At 44.9% G+C, this 20390-nt stretch overlaps 1 protein-coding gene across 3 annotated transcripts in view; it reads right to left on the reverse strand.

Annotated features, from left to right (window-relative positions):
* TRPM6 (transient receptor potential cation channel subfamily M member 6) overlaps window positions 1-20390 on the reverse strand; it is a 671614-nt gene that overhangs the window by 120908 nt on the left and 530316 nt on the right. For all 3 annotated transcript variants that reach the window (XM_085633062.1, XM_085633061.1, XM_085633064.1), the window contains 3 exons: window positions 8093-8190; window positions 6474-6532; window positions 4492-4517 (listed from right to left, as the gene is read on the reverse strand). In XM_085633062.1, the coding sequence (XP_085489188.1) occupies window positions 4492-4517; window positions 6474-6532; window positions 8093-8190 (183 nt within the window). The remainder of the gene's footprint in view (window positions 1-4491; window positions 4518-6473; window positions 6533-8092; window positions 8191-20390) is intronic.

Consider the following 20390-nt stretch of genomic DNA (forward strand, 5'->3'; position numbering starts at 1 on the left):
TAGCGACTCCCTGCGTACCAGGTCCTTGATGTTCCTTGACTATAACCTTTCTGATATACCAGTAAGTGCTATAACTCACCGGAGGGCGAGCATAGAGGGGGCTAGGAATTAAGATGGCTCTATCATACTCGATGACTTAAGAGAGGCCTAGGGCGAGTCGGATAATATTCCTGTGGAAAGTAGCACAACTTTCACAGGGGGTACTCACTTTGGCAACTCAATTTTCCAGACTAACCCAGCTAACCAGCTTCCTGTGAGCATATAATCCAATCTGGACGCTTAGCAAGGTTTATAATTTCAGAAGCCATGACTGCCCTCAACAGAGTCATGTGTTCAATACTCTTGCTTCTGGAGAAGTCCCTAGATGGGACCGAACACATAGGATCACTGTAGACTCTGATACTCCGTGCCTTAGTGCCAGAAGGCAGAAACCTTGATGAAGTCTCCCAGACAGACACCCAAAATGAGCCAGAAAACTCGGTAGCACAAAAGGCAACCTCTGCCACCTAATCTTTCATAATAGCTGATACTTGCCCAGTTTGTAATGGCATGATTAGGTCACCAGCCCGTCTGATGGAAGAAGCAAATAATGTGGGCCCTACAGCTGGTAAAACTACTGACCCCTCAATATTGACACCAAGTACCAAAGGGCGAAATTTAGCTGTACCACGAAAGGCAGCGAGACCAAGCCAGGGGTAGCTGCACTGGGCGTTCTAGCAAAGCACCTTGTAATATGGGGAGTACTGCATTGAAAATTAACTCTGAAAAAAGAGCAAATACTACCACAGGACCTGTGAACTCTGGGATGAAGGGTAAACCCCCCAAAAAGAGAGGGAATGATCCAACCTTCACAGTATATTCATTTAGTTGGCCGTTCTCCAATTCTAAAGGGCGCAATAATGGATTTGTCCCAAGTGGTAGTTTGGTACGTGCAGAAATAATGGAGAGTAAGTTCGCCCAAGATTCAACCCCCAACCACACTACCAGAAGTCTAAATGATACAAGTGATGTAAACAACACTGTATACCCTAAGACTGATATAACTCTGCAGTGCTATGTCGGCCAAGGATTGGACGACCCCAAAGAAATGAAAAAACATCAAATGCAATTTCAAAGGAAAAGAAAATCTAAGACATGTCGATCAATTAAAAGAGCTGTTTAGGTGCAACAGTTGGCTATGGTATCTGATTCACAAAATTCAATAACTCCTGTACAGGGCATGGTGCCAACCAGTCCAAGAGCATGGTCCCTCGTCCAATAGAGGAACCTGGGTCAGTGCCTAGCCTTAATCCTTTTGCCTCACTATTTGTTAGATCAGGAGGTGGTGTGAGAGGTCAAATTACAAATAAAATCTCTGTGTTAGATACTACTACCATATCTGACCAAAAACAGCTGATTACTATCTGGGATTTATCGATCTCTCCCTGGACAATGGCTCTGTGAACCCCTTAAACAGATCAAGACTGCTAGCTCTTTTCTATGCAATTCCTGAGCTAAGAGTGGTCTTGTCAGGTGATATGAAGATAGTGAAATTGATCAATCAGCAACTGTGGTCAGGCTCTGGAGGGAGCAATGCCCATTCTTCTAAAGTTGAGTTCACATTGCTCGACATTACCCGACTGGTGCTCAGTCATATAGACGATTTTCATATTGTAAGGGTCGATGTCTTGCCCTGCCCGGGCTTCGGCCGAGAAGAAGCAGCTTCACCAGGCCAGCAAGGGCCACATACAGTGCCCACAGACATGAGCACCTTTCTAGAATTTTTACTTTTAGAAAGTTGCCATTTTCTGCCTAAACCAACAGTGCCTCTCTGCCAGTGTCCAGGGTCACATTACTGTAATGGCTCTCCTGTGGTGTGATGTGTATTCTGCCCAGAAAAGGTACAAAAGGGGCTTGGGTGACTGGACTGGGGAAGAGTGTTCTTCTCCTGACCAGGATGAGAGAGCTTCAAAGGGTAGCCTGAGAGCTGTGCCCACCCCATCCAGACTTTTGGAGCTGCCTGCTCGGTCACTGGCAAATACAGCTGACAGCTGGGCCTACCTGTCCTTTGTTACTCTAGACAGTTTTGAAGCACACACAGGAGAAGGGGCACAACTCACCAGAACCAGTTTTGGAGTAGACAAAGAGAGGAACCCCTGCACACAGGCTGGCACTGGGCATAAAAGGAGCACCCATACAACCTCTCATCAGAACACTCCTGGACCTGTGGATAATTCAGAAGAAGACCTGCTTTGCTGTCTGAGGAAGGAAGGATGGACGTACTTGCCTTGAATCCAGGAACATCAGAAGTGACTCCTAGGGTATGTGCTTATATGGACATTATTGTTTGCTCCGAATAAAGCCTTATGAAATGAAATGAAAATGAATGACTCCTAGGGTCAGCTGGCTGACCTACTGTTTGAGCTACATTGACATAACAAACTTCCAGAGGCCTTTGCTGCAACTGACCAGCAACAACTGGACCTGCCTGTACCCTGCAGCTGGCCTCTGCTGGAGTGAGTCCTGATCCCTAAGAGGCTCTTGGACCCTTGGCTGGTATCAGAGTGCACTCCACCTACTTCAAAACTGCAAAGACTGAACTATAGGTGAAAAGCCAAAAGGGCTTTTTGCAACTGTTAGCTGACACCTCACGTCAGCAATGACTGTCCGCATCTCTCACCAATGCAAAGATCCGAAGGTGATCTGCTCTTCACACCAAAAGTGTCAACCCACGTCACATGCCAAAGTGAAGCTTCTGCGGCAACCTGCTCTTCGCCCGACTAATATATCCTTTTGCTCCCGCCAATGTGCAGCTCTGCCTGGGGCTCCTCGCTTGGACCTAGATTATGTGAGAAGGTAAACTCTTAACCGGGACAAACCTGGTCCTTATGTCCGACCAGCATTCCATCGCAGCTGGCCTGAACATGTGTCACTGACCAGGTCCAGCATTCATAAGTCTGCTCCTACTGATTGGATTTTTGTCATATTGGTGTCATTTTATTTATTAAAATAGTCTCTACTTTCTATATTGGGATTATTCTTGGTTTGTGTTTTTACCTTATTACTGTTTGAGGTCTGCCTAAATACTGCCTCTAAGTTAAGTCTGACTGCTTTTGTGCCAAACTACCAAAAGATTAAGCACAGGTTTATTTAGTGACATTTCTGGTTCACCCTGACGAATATTGTGTTTATTAGTTGAGTGGAACTCCAACCCATCTCAACTATTAACCCAATCCTTACACTGTTACTTTGCTGAACATTGGCTCTATTGTCCGGAAGAGGTATAAAGGTATAAACCTTCTTTGAAACTTGAATTAGGCCTCTTTTGGGTGCTAAAACTTAGCTAAATTAGCGAAGAAAAAAGTGGGTGGGTTGGAGAAACTAATATAAAGGAAGCATTAATATTTCATCACAATGTTGCCATATTTGTTGCTATTCAAACTTCTGATACACATTGTTTTCACTAGTTTAAGTTTCATAATAGTTATGATTAATATTGTATGCACTAAAATAGGTTTTTGATTTTAAATTAATCTTTGAAATAAATCCTTGCTTTCCCATTGTTCTTGAGTGGATCTTTCCATTTAAAAAGAGGGTTTGGGTTCCACTACCTATTCCTGTGTATCTCACAGGATTGATTGTTACATAGAACACATCTCACTCAAGTAATGCTCAGTGGGTTATAGGGTGGTTGCAGTCTAACCGGCTATCTGTCTCCGGTTGGCACATTATCAAAGTGCTTGGTACCAGTGGTCTAGAAAGTCTATTACTGTGCCATGATCTGGAATTGTAATACAGAAAAGGTATCAACTGTGGAAGGAGGGAAATACATTTGAAACTAGAAAATGACTAGTAAGTAACCTCTCACACCCCCCCCCCCCGGCCCAAGAAGGCATGAAGAAATTAAATCAAGACTTTCAACTACCCCATGTTGCAGATGAAGTATAAAATAGCAAGACAACAATGAGACTGTTGGTGGACCTACACTTAATGGCATCCCTTGGGATCATGAAGCAAAAAAAGTAGTACCTAATCGGATATTGTTGCATAAAAATATGCCACGGTCAAGGGTGAAATACAACACTGTCATTCACCTTCAAATGTCTATGGAAGTCAAAAGGATAAGCTGGAGCCATGGAAAACAGGGCTCCTCTATGAAGGAATGGATCAGTATATTCTTTTTTTGATTTCCTGCTCCAGGTGGGTATATGTAGTGAGTGAGGGAGTTACGGTTTCCTCATTAATCCATTATTTTTATCACAGTTATGGATTAAGATTTACGGCCTAGGAAATCTATTAAGCAGATTTACTCCACCTCCTCAATATAGAATTGGGGCAGGGAAATGCAGGGGAAATTACTATGAGCACTAGAAGAGTGATTAGGCATCGGAAATTGAAAAATGCATCACAATTCTTATACAAATAATACTAAATATTCAGTGACAAAATACAACATTAGCAGCAGCAACACTCTCCAACTGACTGCAAAATGATGAACAAAATTAAACTTACTGTCTGCTCCAACTGAATCACCCGACCTGTTAAAAAGATAACATTTTAGAAAATATATGCCCATTTTTCATGCTCAACAGCGATACATTCCTTCCATTAATAACATCTTGTTAACAAGATACAAACACAGAAGAACACGGCAAAATAAGGAAACCAAAGACTACTGTACCTTCATAAACCAGTCATAAGAATTAAAATAGAAATCCCATGTGAGATTGTGCATCCAGTGATCATGGCTATATTTTTGTGAGAAAGGGACAATGTCCAATACAGTTAAGAAATTATCAACCTTTGTGCCTTCGTCACCAACTAAACTTTAATTTCCTTTAAAAATGTTGAATTTGCTGCTTAAAACTATAACTTCTAGGTTGAAATGGGTGAATCACCAAATATCCAAACAAAACAAAGAAATATCAAGCTCCTCTGCTTGTGTCTTGGTTTAGAATTAAAAATAATACATTGATAAAAGGTGCCAGCAAAGGGAGGGCTGCTAATAATTTTAATACTGAACTAGTAGTCCATTCCTCTCTCAACAACTTAAGATTGTTGGTGGATTCAGGATTGCTATATTCTATGTAATGTATGAAGCAGCCAGCTCCTGAAATCATGAGTGTCTAGAACTGGAAGGTGTAGTCTCACCCTACACCTTGATGTTCCTTTGGCAAGGTGTGGGTGGTGTTGATTTGATTCCACCTGATGTTGAACCTGAAGGGTACTGTGGAATCAAATTACCAATGATAAGAGTATTTGTTTGCTACATTTCTTCTATTGGGTTGTCATGAATACACAATGATAGAGTATTTTAATGTGCATTTGCAATTTAAGGGTAGGAAAGCTTCAAGCAGGGTATATATTTGTGGAGAAGGGTGATACCTTGTTGAGTTGGAAAGTGAACAGTGTGGCTTAGGGATGATAATGGATTCCAATCATCCCGACCAAGTGCTGCTTACCGGTGATGGAGAAGAGAAATGAAAACGCCAATATCCTAAGTTATTTCAAGAAAGTCTGTTTTTTTAAAACAATGTGAGCACTACATGTTCCACGATTGTGGAGAGCCCACCACGACTACAGAGTCTGCGCCCAAGTGTGGAGGCTCCTTGTGAATCAGGGTCTTTGACTTCAGAATTTTTATTGGGTTATGTTTAGGTAGAGCCATGAAGCTTCAGCATACATTGCGCTTTATAAATACTTTATATCACAACATAACTGGTATATTTAAGATAACTTCATCAGAACTATTCTTAAGTTTATATTGCTGTCGTCTCGTAGGGAGAGTATTGCTAAGTTGGCAGAGCTTTGACAACTATCAGAGCTATTTTTAGTCATGTGGAGCGGCATTCAACACTGAATATTGCACCCCCGCCAAATAATGCTCAAACCAGGAGAAAGATATGCATGGAAACTGGTTAGGAATTAAGAACTAGATCTGAGTTTGGAACCAGCAAGTTTATACCAGTTCCAGGCCCAAAACCTCAAAATGACCAATAACTAAAATGTAGATATCACCCAGATTCGGTAACTCCAACCCACGATGTCCACATCCCATTACAAGCCAATTCTAAAAGGGGTACTGGATGGATTTGGTGCCATGTTCAGTGCATGACGTGCTACTGGGTCTGTCTAGTCAGCTTTGTTTAAGACAGGTAAAATTATAAAAGTGATTATACTTGTTCTGTATAGTGAATATTGTTGCTGGAAATTGGAGAATACTGATGAGCAAACCAGATGTCCTATCTGAGCCAGGTTGGACATATGTTAAGGGTTGTGTCCAATGTCTTCTGTTGGATGTTTGTAGTTTAGGATTATTACAATGAGCTGTCACAAAGAGATATTATACACAGATGATGTTAGAACCCTTTTGATGAAGACATATAATAAGACGAAAAGTGTCTTTTAGTTGGAGTTGAGAGGTTTGTTTACATTTTTACTTAATACTGATATGACCTTGTGCATTAATCATCAAATATTATCTGCATACTTACAAAGAGTATCTGCTCAGCTTGCTTTGACTAGTCATCCAAAGCATGTTATTGTTGAGATCCTGGAGGTAGGAGAAATATCATTACATCTATTATTACTTAGCACCACACCAAACATCTTTGTAAAATGCAACAAACATATATCATATCCAGCCCTTATCAATGTTTGTAAGTGAAACTTCTGATTTAAGATCTGACATTTAACACTTTCAGGTGGCAAGGTTCCAGTCTAGTGATATACATCTGTCATTTCATTTATAGAATAATATTATCAAAGAAGCCAAATAGTCCTTTTGAAACGGTATAATGTGTACTTTTTTAAACCTTTAGATTGACTCTGTTATTTGATTTGACTTGATTGATAATTGATTTATTAATGTACTTCTACACATGGAGAGGTTTGTTGGTGCTAAAAAGGCAGAGACAGTTGAACACAAACTTCAGGGCCTAAGCGTAGCAGCTGGATGAGAACCAGGTTTTCAGATCGTTTCAGATGTTTTCTTACAGTTAAAAGATCCGGAATACAATGAAGGAAAAGGAGAAGACTACTGCAGAGTGCCAGAGTTAGAAGGGAAGAGGTTCTGCCACCAAGTCATTATCTCCATTGCTGAGAAACCACAACATCCCGACTTGTCCAAGGGTGTCACAAACGAGCTGTCTTTTTTTGCTAAACTGAGGAGCGATTTATGCACCTTACAGAGCAATTTGAAAGAGATACATGGCTGAGTAGGAAGCCAGTGTAATTTCTACAACAAGTTACAAGACAAAATTTGGAGTCCCTGGTAACCATTCAGGCTGCCGCATTCTTGATAAACTCCATATGAGCCTTCAAATGCTAGCAAAGGCCTCAACAAAGGCATTCCCAAAACAAAGTGTGATCTGATGATCACATCCACAGGTGCATGGGTAATTTACCATCTAAACTCGGTATGCTCTAGGGAAGGTTCATAAGGTGAAAGAAACAGACTGAGGAAATTGAGATCCTCTATTTTATCAAAGGTCAAATTGAGCCGGTGGGCACTATCTACTAACTGACTTGTCACATGCAAAGCTTAAGCAGATCCCTCATTTCATTCCTAGCATAGGGGGAGTTGCAGGAATGCAGCATGTAGTCTCAGCATGGTGTTGTGTTAGCCAGCAAACTCTGTGATGAAATACAATACAAAAGATCATGACCAGAGTTTTGCCAGATGTGGCCTTGCATCTTCTTGGACCCTTAATCTCTCCACAGCCTTAAGTATGTATTCAACAGAGTCTGTAACTACTTGAGACGAGTATTTATAAGTAAATAGTAAACTGCAATGGATGCCATTAAATTATGGTTCTGAAGAATATGTATGGAATATAAGGGGTTAGATAGTATGGGAACAACCTAAACATCTTAGAACAGGCGTTACATTCTGCATAATGCATATAGCTCCTCTACTACTGTGAAAAAGCTGGACAATTGAGGACACATTAGAAATACCTCACATTCTGTAAACACTTAAAACAAATTAAGGTATCTCAGATTTGCAGAATATGCACATCTTTGATTTATATACTTGATTTCAGATAAATAATTAAAAAAATACAAGGTGATTTTAAAGTAGTCATGACAATACAGTTTTCCCAACCCTCACCTCTCTGGAATGTCTCAAGTAGTCACTGGTTTGTACCAGCTGCCTTTCAATTTCTTGACTCTTCAGGTGCTGATGCAAGTAACTTATACGTTCTAAACCTGCAAAGATAAAAATAATATATATATTTTTAATTAATAAATCATTAATAAAGAAAAATTATAATCCATTCCTTACATTTTTGTTATGACTTAGCCCAAAGAGCTTCTTTAGTACTTAAAAGCATTCTTCGTTATCATTTAAGACAATGAAACTTAGTTCAGGGTGCAATATTTATGTCTGGGATTCAAATAAGCTAATGTAAAACAGTTTTCTATAAATTTCCCACAAATCTGAAAACCTTTCCATTTATCTTTACCCCCCACCCAAACCCATCATACTGGGCACTTGCAGAACAAGTTACTTACTGTCAGTAACATCTTAGCTGGTAGAGACTCTATCTGGCCGCAGATTCCGTACCTTAAAATATTCCCCAGGCATCAGGCTGTATCCAGAAATGCATTGTTGAGCAGAACCCCTGTGTACTAATAGGTGGTGTTGTTTGGCTCCACATGATGTCGTCCACTCAGGAAGTGACGTGCACAGTGCCTATAAAGGCGCCACCCCAGCGTGCTGACATCAGTTTCTTTTCATAACTTTTCACAACAGAAGCATAGAGCTACGAGGATCACTGACCACTGGTGCATTAATATAGGGACAGGAGAAGGCTAAAGTCCGTTCACAGAGCAGGTCGGATGGCTGGGTTGGTAAGGATCTGCGGCTAGAGACTTTAATAGATACGGCGTTACCAAAGCTAAGTAACTTGTTCATCTGATGTGGGCTTCTAACTGCAGATTCCTTACTCTAGAATAGATACCCAAGCAATAACTCCCCAGAGGAAGGTCTGCTATATAGATTATACTAGAAAGTCCTGTAGGACTGAATGGTTGTAATGCCCATCACACCAGACGTGACTGTCCAAGTAGTAATGCTTTGTGAACTTGTGCAAGGAAGCCCATGTTGCTGTCTGACAGATATTCAGGACAGGAACTCTGTGAGTTAACGCAGTGGTCACAGCCTTAGTTCTGGTGGAATAACCTTGGAAGCCTTCAGGAGGTTTGTTTCTTGCCAATGCATAGTAGATCTTGATGCAGAGCACTATCCATTGTGAGAAGGTCCATTTCTGCACCATCTTTCCTTTCTTTGCTTCAGCGTACCACACGAAGAGTTGATCATCCACCTTGAAAGATTTTGTGAGGTCAAGGTAAAATGACAACACTCTTTTTGGGTCTAGCCGATAGAGTCTCTCCTCTTCTTTAGAGGGGTGAGGTGGAGTGTAGAAGGTAGGCAGAGTGATAGACTGGCTTATGTGAAAGGGCGTGACCACCTTCGGTAAAAAAGGATCAGGCTGTCTCAGGCTCAGTGTGTCTGGGTAGATGTTGAGGTATGGAGGATGTGTTGTCAGTGCCTGTAGCTCACTGAACCTTTGGGCAGATGGTATTGCCACTAAGAAGGCCGTTTTTATGGTAAAAAGGCTGAGAGAGCAGTTATATAGTGGCTCAAAGGTAGCACACATCAAAAATGTGAGAACAAGGTTGAGGTCCCACTGTGGCATAATGAAAGGTGCTGATGGGAACATACGTCGAAGACCTTTCAGAACCTTATTTACAGCTGTGGATTTCAAAAGGGATGGCTGATCTGACAACCGCCTAAATGGCAAGATGGTAGACAAATAACTCGTCAATGTGCCCAAAGTAGAGTCCTGCAGGGCAAGGATAAGATTAACCCAAAGATCCTGTGAAAAGGGTGCAGCCGGAGGGTCAACTTTTTTATTTTTACAGCATACTATGAACTTGCTCCAATGGCAGGCATATACCATTTTGATGGAGGGATGCCTGGCTGCCAAGGTAACACTGTAGATTTCTCGCAGAAGGTCGAAAGCTGTCAACTGTTTTCACTCAATCTTCATCCATGAAGGTAAAGCGTTTTCAGGTTCAGGTTCAGGTGCAGAACCCTGCCCTGCTGCTGCAACAAAAGATCCTCCCTAGGAGGACACGTGCTTATGCTCAAAAGCTCCGGATACCAGACTCTCTGTGCCCAATCAGAAGCTACAAGAATGACTTGGACCCAGTCGTTCCTGATCTTTTTCAGAACTCTGGACAGAAGTGGTATAGGCAGAAAGGCGCACAGGAAGCAGGGGCTCCACTAGAGACGCAAAGCATATCAGAGCAAGAGCCACCTTGGAAATTCCAGTGCACAAAACTGCTGGCATTGCACGTGCTCGACGGAGGGGAACGGATCTAACCAAGGCTCTGCCCACTTTTGGAAGAGACCTTGCATCACCTCCAGATGGAGATGGCATCAGTGATCAAGTTTTCAGAGAGCACACCATGTGTTAAACCATCTGAGATATGTCCTTGTGTTCCAGCCAAGTTCAGTGGTGCAAGACCTCTTGACAAAGGATCCTTGAACTTACACTATCCTGTTTGTTGCAAGACCACATGGCGGGGGGTTTGTCCTTCAACACCTGTACCAATCTTCCCATGATTAAAGGAAGAAAGGCTCTAAATGCCACATTGTTCACCCGAAGCTCCAGTAGATTGATTCTGCAGGAGACCACAGTCCTCTGATCCTCACCTCTCCCAGATGACAACCCCAGCCTAGGAGTGACACTTCTATCAACACAGTCAGCTTTGGTTGGGGAAGCATGGAGGGACTGCCACTTACCAATTTGCAGTTTGTTAGCCACCACTGCAGGTCTTTTGCAGTTCCCTCAGAGATCTGGATCATGTCAGAGACATTCCCCTGATGCAGCAGCAGCTGGAACTTCAGGTCCCAATGCAGAGCCTTCATATGCCAGCAGGAATGTGTTACTAGCAGGATGCAGGAGGCCATGAGGTCCAGCAGCCTCAGAGTCAGTCTCACCAAAATCCCGGATGGAAACATTGGTATCAAAGCCTGAATATCCTGGACTCGTTGTCCGGGAGTATAAGCCCGAAATTGCACAATATCCAAAACAGCTCTGTTGAAAGGGAACATCTAAGAGAGAGTCAGGTGTGACTTCAGCATGTTGACAGTGAACCGCAGCGAATGCAAAAGGTTCGCCGGAATCTGGAGGTGGGAGACGAATGCCTGTGGTGAGCTTGCCTTCAACACCCAATCGTCATGGTAGGGAAACACTGAAACCCCTGACCTCCGTAGATGAGCTGAGACCAACACCATCAATTTCATGCACACCCAATGGGCACTGGTAAGGCCAAAGGGGTGCACACCAAACTGAAAGTGCTCCTCGCAAACTGTGAACCTCAGGTAATGTCTGTGGGCAAGCAGGGCGGGGATGTGAAAATATGCATCCTGCAAGTCCAACAATACTATCCAGTCTCCTGGGTCCAGAGCAGAAAGGACTTCTGCAAACGTGAGCATCTTGAATTTCTCCTTTTTAAGAAAGGTAAAGGCAGATCCTCCAGGATTTCGCAATTTCGCAATTTGCAAAAAAATCGGGAAATCAGCACTTTTGTAAAAATGCCGCGATTTTTACAAAAGTGCCCGCGAAATCCAGGCATCCAGACCCGCCCTTCTATTGGCTCAGTGGCTCTTGCCACGGGGCCAATAGAAGGGGGGGCCCTCACAGCAGGCAGGCGAGGTGATGTTTATCTACACTCACCTGCCCTGCTGTGCTGTTCTTTCTTCCATTCTGCTGCTGACTCACCTGGCTGGAGCGGCTGGAGCATCATTGTAGGCATCATCGTTGGTGGATCGTCGGTGCGGCGGGAGGCCCAGGTAAGCTGCTGTGCTGCTGGCTGGAATTGTTGGGGGCCCGCCGCTTGCCCAGTGTGCGGCGGGCCCTCGGGTGGCATTTCTGCCTGGGCCCGCTGCACACAGGGCACGCGGTGGGCCCCGGCTGCCTTTTTTTTGTAAAAAAAAGTTTGTTGAGGGCTCGCCGCACACAGGGCACGCGGCGGGCCCTCGAGGGGAATTTGTTAAAAAACATCGTTTTGTTGGGGGCCCGCCGCGTGCCCAGTGTGCGGCGGGCCCTCAGGTGGCATTTCTGCCGGGGCCCGCTGCACACAGGGCTCGCGGCGGGCCCTCGGGGGGGCATTTTACCCCAAAAAAAGTTTGTTGGGGGCTCGCCGCGTGCCCAGTGTGCGGCAGGCCCTCGGGTGACATTTCTGCCAGGCCCCCCTGCACACACGGCACGCGGCGGGCCCCGGCTGCCATTTTTACAAAAAAAAAAGTTTGTGGGGGGCCCGCCGCACACAGAGCATGCGGCGGGCCCATGGGGGGGCATTTTTAAAAAAAAAAGTTTGTTGGGGGCCCGCCGCGTGCCCAGTGTGCGGCGGGCCCTCGGGTGACATTTCTGCCGGGGCCCGCTGCATACAGGTTCCGTGGGCATTTATTCATTAACAGGTTTATGTCCTATATGTAGTCTTGAAGACAAAAGTGTCTACATTGTAAATAAACCAAATATACATAGCTTCATGTTGTTAAATAACTCAAAAAACAAAGATATCTGTGTTTGTTGTAGAAAAAACTGCAAAATAAAACGCCGCAAAATTGCAGCTAAATTTCCATATTTGTGCCGCTAAATTTGCTAATCCATGCCGCTATATCCTGGGGGGTCTGGGACAGGTCTAGAATGGATGAGATCCTCTGACCTTCTTGAGCAGCAGAAAGTAGCAGAATAGGAAGCAAAACTTACTTTTGATGCCGGCACCTTCTCTATAGCTCCCTTGGCCAAGAGAGCTAACACTTCCTGACAGATCAAGGAGAGGTGATCCTCTGTCAGCGTGTCTTATGTAGTAGGCAAGGTTGGAGGGGTTGTCACAAGGGGGAGGGAGTAGCCCGTTTGGACGATCTGCAAAACCCAATGGTCGAATGTTATTGAATTCCAGTGGTGCAGGTAATGGTGTATCCTGCCTCCCACTGGATGCCCATGATGGTTGAAGGCAATCTAAAGGAGTATGGAGGCTGCAGCTGCCAGGGGGTGGTGGACTCGCTTGACTTCTGGCTACCTGTCCAAAGTAGTCTGAGGGAACCACATCCTCTGCCATGAAAAGCATGTGCAAATATTTGGCCAGGGTAGGTGTGCATGTAAAGTAGTTGTTGAAAGCCCCTTCTGCAGACACGAAAGGGGCAGAAGGCAGACTGGGGTTGGTGAGGGGCCTTGGCAAGGCCCAAGGACCTGACAGCAGCTCTGCTTTTCTTAAAGCGCTCCAGCTCTGAATCCTCCTTCTCTTCAAACAGACGGGAGTCATCAAAGGGCATATCCGTGAGCACGGCCTGGACAGCCCCTGAAAAGCCAGTGGTTACGCCTAAGGGCCACCGACGATGAAATCACTCTGCCCAGTGATTCTGTTGTGTCTAACCCACATCTGATGGTGAACTTGACTGCATCCCTCCCATCAGCAATTGCTTGAGAGAATATAACTCGGGCCTCCTATGAGACCAAGGACAGCACTTGCGCAACAGATTCCCAGATGGTATAGGAGTATCATCCCAAAAGGATCACGGTGTTCACCAACCGTAATGCCAGGCTTTTGGAAGAGAACATTCTCTTCCCAAAGGTATCCAGCCTTTAGGATTCCCTGTCCAGTGGCGTGGTAGTGAATGCACCAGTGTTGACTTTGGAGGTGGAGGCTTGGACCACCAAGCTCTCCGCAGTAGGGTGCCAAGAGAGGAAACTTGGGTCCCCTGGGGAGGGGCAGTGGCGGCGGGCAATTTGCCTATGAACAGAAGCCCCTGTGCCGGGCTTGCACCAGGCCAGACGTAGGACGTTGGTAAGGGCTTCATTGATTGGGAGTGATGGTTTGGTGGGGGCTACTCCTGGCTGAGGCACCTCTGTCAAAACATTTGTATTGACTGCCACTGAGGGCAGCATAAGGTCCAGGACTTCAGCAGCTCTCTGCACCACCATTGCATAAGAGGCACCCTCCTCCGTAGCCACAGTAGGGATAGAGACCAGGCCAGTGTTTGGGGTGTTATCAAGTCCACTAGCATACACCAAGATCCTCATACCAGTTGTCCTCAGAATCTTCTAAAGACTGGTATCCATAAGAGTCCGCAGGCCTCTCTCAATCATCACCCAATCCAGGCCTGTCATAGAAATAAGGCACTGGCACCAGTATGGGGAATCTGCCCCCAGTCAGTGCTGGAGTCTGCATCTGACGACGCTTGTCCGGCTCTGTATCAGAGTCGGGAATGATGATGGGGTGCCGCCACTGCTGGGCATAGGTGGTGCCGGAGCGTCGGCCCTGGGGAAGATTGAGGTCGCTAGACCGGCACCACTCCGCATCTGTCACTGGATCCCTGGGGTTCGACTGGCACCTAGGGAAAACCCACCGGGGGGGAGACCAGCAGCGGACGTGCCCAGACCTGTGGGGCCCGAGGGCACTACAGAGTGGTCAAGCTGCCCAAAAATGGGGTGAATGGCCTAATAAAATCCCTTTAGTTAGGCAGGGGTCGCTGCAGCTCCCTGCAACTCAGGAAGGAGCAGAGACGTCCCAGAATCAAACACAGAGCGAGGTCTCGAGTGCCAACGGCCCTGCGATTCATTCAAAGACTTGCGTGGTGAAGTCAAACATCTCTTCGACTTCTTCTTTTTGTGGGACTTCCCTCACTTCCCCAACAATTTGAAGTGGGATGACGATTGCCTCCTACAACTCTACAAATGATCTCAGAACCTTCATTGCGACTTACACCTGGAGTGTTGCGGAGACAATCAACGTCGGGTGGTGAGGAGCTTGAGGGATCATTCCCTCAGCATCTTAGGATGCATGGCAAGGCAATCCTTGCATGTCTTGGCGTCGTGGTCATGCCCAACATACCAGAAACAAAACGAATGCAGGTCCTTCACCAATACCTGATGATGACAGGTGCTGCATGGCTTAAAACCTGCCTTACTGGTAGACATCCTTCAAACCAGGAGACAAAGTCTCGAAAAAATCTTTGACAAAAAGTAGAAAAAGGTCAGTCAAAAAAGACGGGGGCAGATCTTCTCTCGATCTGCGCTGACTGCAGTGGAAGAAAATAACTGACGTCAGCACGCTGGGGTGGTACATATTTAGTTGCCGTACACATCCCTTCTGCCATGGACGATATGACGCCATGCAGAACGGAATAACACCTACTGGCGTGAAGGGGTACTCCTCACTACTCCTCACCAAAACCTTGGTGCAGAGGTCTTCAAACTTTTGGATGCCGAGACCCCCTGTCACAATTTTCAAATGTAAGGACCCCCTCCTGACAAACATCTCTAGGTCTTGGTACTCCTCATCATAGACAACCATAAACACCCCCAGTTTGCACGGCAAATAATTTTTACAGTGGGGAAATATTGAACAGTGTTTAGCAAGTCAAAGGTTTGTGGGTGACTGGTCACATGCTAGCGACACAGAAATCAACAGTAAAAACTGTCCACCAGACCATAAAACTGGCCAGCAAGCAGCCAATAAAAAGCCCACTCACTCACCTGCCTGGCCACCCCTTTGGCCACTGCCAGACTGCCCTATAGGAAGGGCTACTGGAATTATGCGGCAACGGAAGGACCAAATTATGCCTCAGTTTCAAACTTGTAAAAGCCGAGCTGTATAGGTATTTTGCAAGGTATGGGAGACTGCAGACAATATTTGTTGTCATAGCACAGAAGTCAACAGTAAAAACAGTCCACCAGACCATAAAACAGGCAAGCAAGCTGCAAAACAAAAAAGCCCACACACTGATCTGACTGACCATCCCTTTGGGCACTGCCAGCCTGCCCTAAAGGCAGGGCTACTGGAATTATGAGGCAGGGGAAGACCAAATTATGTGGCAGGGTTGATTAAGTTGTGGTCAAAAAAATTAAATAATGCTATGTGCTGTGGCATTGGCATTTTTTACACATAGTAACACTGGGCAAAGATTTCACCTCATCATTACCAGTTTTTAACCAAATTACAGCAATAAACAACATAAAGATGTCTAGTCATTCTTTGTGAAGGGCCTTCCACTCCGCAGTGTTGCAACATTATAAGCTCACCTGGCCCTGGCAGAGAGCAGTGGGGTTCCCTTAAAATCCAGACGGTCTTTTGCTGAGTTAAGTAGTTCACCCACACATCTCTTTCCTCCCACCCCATCTCTTCTATCCCCCGCAGCTCTCTCAACCCCGGATCCCTCTCTTCCCTTTTCAGGCCATTTTCTTTCACCCCTTTTTACAACTTCTGAACTCTCCCCATTCAACCTGTCACTTCTCCTTTAATCACCTCTTGCTGTTGTCTTTTCAATCCCCTCATCTCTAACAGTCAATCTCATTTATCTCGTGGCCTCCCTGGCCGGTCTCCTCTCTCAACCCTCCTCATTCATCTCAAGTCTCTCCCTTAAAATGTCTGTCTTATCTATTTGTATCTCACACTTCTCCAATCCCCATTCATCATTCCCATCTCCCCTTTGTTCTTGCACACATTCTTGAAACAACATCCCTCTTTACTGTCACCTCGGCACCCACTCCAGTACTCCCTCTATTCCCCTATCGCTGCTCTCCCTCATCCATGTCGCATCAAATTCTCTTTTTACCTCACAGATATCCTCTAGGCTATCTTATTTCACAGTTTAATAGTAGCCCTCCTCTCTGTCTTCACCTTTCTCTCACACTCACCTCTCCCCTTGTGTTTCTGCACTTCCTTCACCACTTCCCATTTCTCCTCATCCCCGACCCCTTAAATCGAATTCTCTGACTCCCTTGCCGCCCTCCGCACCTCTCAGCTGTCTCCTCTCATCCCGTCTCCTCTCACACTCATCTCTCCTCAACTCTCACATTGTCCCCTCTCACCCCTCCCACTCTTCCACATCTCTCACTTGCCTCTCCTCACTTCCCTCACATCATCCACCCCTTCTCTCCAGTTCCCTCACACCCACATCCCGCCTCTCACCACTGGCTCCATACCGCTCTCCGTACCTTCCAACCGGCCTTGCATACCCCCATCTCCCATCCCACATCTTTCAGATAAAGTATGTTTGCACAGTCTCTCAATACCAAATACTCACACACAGACAGTGTCTTGTGTGTCCAGGCTCTTCCCCTTCAGTGTTATACCCCCTGCCCCCGGCCCCCACCAACCACTCCACCTTTTTGTCAGCTGCATGATGGCAATGCCATTTCTAAAGGGGGAAGAGCACCTGCAGCCTGCACCACACCCAAGCCCCCTGAGAGCTTGGGTCCGAGTGCACACGACATGTGACGCCTCTGGTTGGATTCTACTTATTTCATGTGTTGACTACTCAATGAAAATAACAACACATGATTGAGTTTTGTGAAGAATGGCTAGTTTTGACTTTAAAAAAACTTTTTGTTTCAAAAGATTGTTCCTTCCGGTGGTGCAGGTGGGAATGTGACTGCCTCCCTAGGGAACTTTAAAGCACAGATGGAAGTGTCAAATTTAAAAGAATGCAGGACAACTTTGCAATAAAAGTCGAATAACAAATAACAGTAAGTGAAACTCATGATATTTACCAAATTGAACTGGCTTGGTAGATTCCACAAGGACAGTGCATAGTGGGGTTTTAAGGTGCGTACGCAGTGGTCGGGAAGAACTGAGCTGATTGTGGTAATTGATAACAGTAAGTCTCCGCATCCACACTCACGGGAAGTAAGCACACAGAGAAGCGTGAGCTACACAGGGATTTCCATTTGCACATAGTCAGTGCATTTACCTCTGGGATCTGGTCCTTGGGTTTTGTTAAGAATGGCTAGTTTTGTCTTTAAAGAAACCCATCTTAGTTTTAAAAGATTGTTCCTTACATTGGAGCAGGTGGGAGTGTGACTGCCTCCCCTCCTCTCCCTGCCTCTCACCAACCCCGAGCCCGGGATGGCCTATGTGTACTTTCCTCAAGCCAGCAGGATGAACGGATGTCAGAGAAGGCAACAGCTAACAGCAAGGGCAGAGCAGAGGAATCCCAAAGACAGCAGTGGGGAAAAGGGGGGTGGCGTAAAAATAAAGGAGCGTTTTAGATTCCAGTTCCAAGAAGAAGTGCGCAACCCCCTTTTTATGACTCCATGGCCCTCCTGGGGGTCGCGCCCCACAGATTGAAGACCCCTGCCTTAGTGTAACAAGTCTGACACCTGGGGAATATTCTAAGGTAAGTAATCTGCAGCAAGAAGCCTTTATCGGATAGCAGTAGAGGAGGATATGTCTGGGAAATGCTCTCTCTTCACTTGTTAAGGCAATAAAAGGCCTAGATGGGGCCATTTGTTTAATGTTTCTCCAAAAGAACTACAGTTGGCTTTGCACAAATATGAACATCACTATAAGCATTTTACTTACTGATAGGTGAAACGTGTAGACGAAGATAGAAATCAAGCATTGCATGGTGTTTTAGTGTCACATAGAAGAAAGAAATCTGAAAAAAGAATATTTGACTTACCTTAACATTGAAAGTGTTTTTAGAGACATACTTTAAAAAAAATCTTAATGCTGGGACATATCCTAAGGCCTAGAGACAATTTGTGTAGCTTTATGCTAATAACACCAGAACTACTCTTTGCTATTTCTCGCCAGCACCAGGGCAAACGAAACAGCCTGGGATATGTAGCAATAGCTTAGGCTGCCAGACCTCAGTTCTTGAAAAAGACTGCAGTCTCTGATGTGACAAGACATATTCTGGATTTAATCCAGACAATATTTTGGTTGAGGATATGCAATGCAACTATGTATGTCTATTTTTGTTAGTCGCAGTATAGCACAACTTTAGCTGGGGTGCCACAGTGCCCTTGACATTATGGGGGATGTTGGCAGATGATATATCAGGTACTACCACTGATTTCCTTGGCTGCTCAATAAAATAAGAGCGTCAGAGCTTCTCTGAGACATCTGTTAAATGATAATGAATCCCATTACACTCGCCCCAGTGATAACCACTTGGCTGAAACACCTGGGGACGGTATATGTGATTTCTACTTTAGAAAGATGAGGCAGACTAGAAAACCTTGGCGGCTGAATAGATTTTTTGATCTAAAACTAATTGGAGAACATTTGACAACTATTAAAACTTAACCTGAACAAAAGATTCTTTAGCAAAAAACTGCAGACAGCTTACTAATTATCCTAAAAAAAGAAAAATATAGTGGGCTCAATCACAAAAACATTTACGGCCCTACACTTATATTTATGACAAAAATGTCTCTATTTACTTCTAACAGTTTTCCCAAACAAGCAATTGCAATGCAATCGGTCTCGCCTTTGGGACCTTATATGTATTTAGCTATGCAGCACATTAGCCTGGGTACTGAACCATCTACTGTTCTTTACCATGAAGGAAAAGTAAGCACCAAACTGTGTGACACACCAGGTATGGGAACACATAGAGAGAAATATTGCCTTTCAGCAGAAAATGGTATAGCCCAAAGCTCTGTTTTTAATATAAAATCAGCGACTTCGGTGGTCATATCACTGATTTAAAAAAATATTATTGTCTACGTGTGCTCGTGGAAGACAATTTCTGTGGACTGGAATCTAGAGAATGTTAAAGTGATTCTGGTATTTTACTGACCTCTGATGGTCGTTATCTATCAAGAAGAAAGTTAAATAGAGGCCGTTGCCAGAAATGTTTTAAAAAGAAAGTTCCTAAGCAGAAAGTAATTATGGTATTTTGCTGACCTTTACTGGTCGTTTTCTTTCAAGACAGTTAAATAGAGGCAGTTGAACAAGCAGAAAGCAATTCTGGTATTTAGCCGACCTCTACTGGTCATTTTCTATCAAGGAAGTTGAACAGAAAAAAAGTCCCTAAGTGGAAGCAGACAAGACAAGTCCTAGGGCTGATCTCTAGAGCCCACAAAGTACATACAAATATAAGTATATACTAAAGTTTAAACAAGAGGTCTCGAATGCTCGACTTTATCCTCTTCCATGCTCATGACGTCTCCCGGCCGTCATGAGTCACGATGGGCGTGAGCGGACGTCGGCCGGGAGACGTCATGACCACGCCCGCGATCGGAATGTCAGCCCTGCGGGAGCGCTGCGGCGGAATTTGCGCCGCAGCGAAGAGGTTAAAAGGATAACTGTCAGATGTAAATGGCTTTACTGCTGTATAATTGTACCCCATAGATGGATACATTGCATAAGGCGAGGGAAGTGGGAACTTAAAGGCATGGTGTGCCTCAAGAGTTTGTGAACGCTCACAAAACACAAGTTTCTCATTCTCAAGCTGGTCTTGAACACCTTCCCTCCCTGAAAATGGTAGGAGATTTACAACAGAAAAGGGCAGAAGTAACATCCCTTCTAGGGTGGAAATGATATAAGTACACCTACAAGCATAGCGGTGATTGAAGTGGAAGGGATTGGTCCACGGGGAA

Source organism: Triturus cristatus, chromosome 2_1 (genome assembly GCF_964204655.1).
Source record: "Triturus cristatus chromosome 2_1, aTriCri1.1, whole genome shotgun sequence".
Lineage (NCBI taxonomy): Eukaryota > Metazoa > Chordata > Amphibia > Caudata > Salamandridae > Triturus > Triturus cristatus.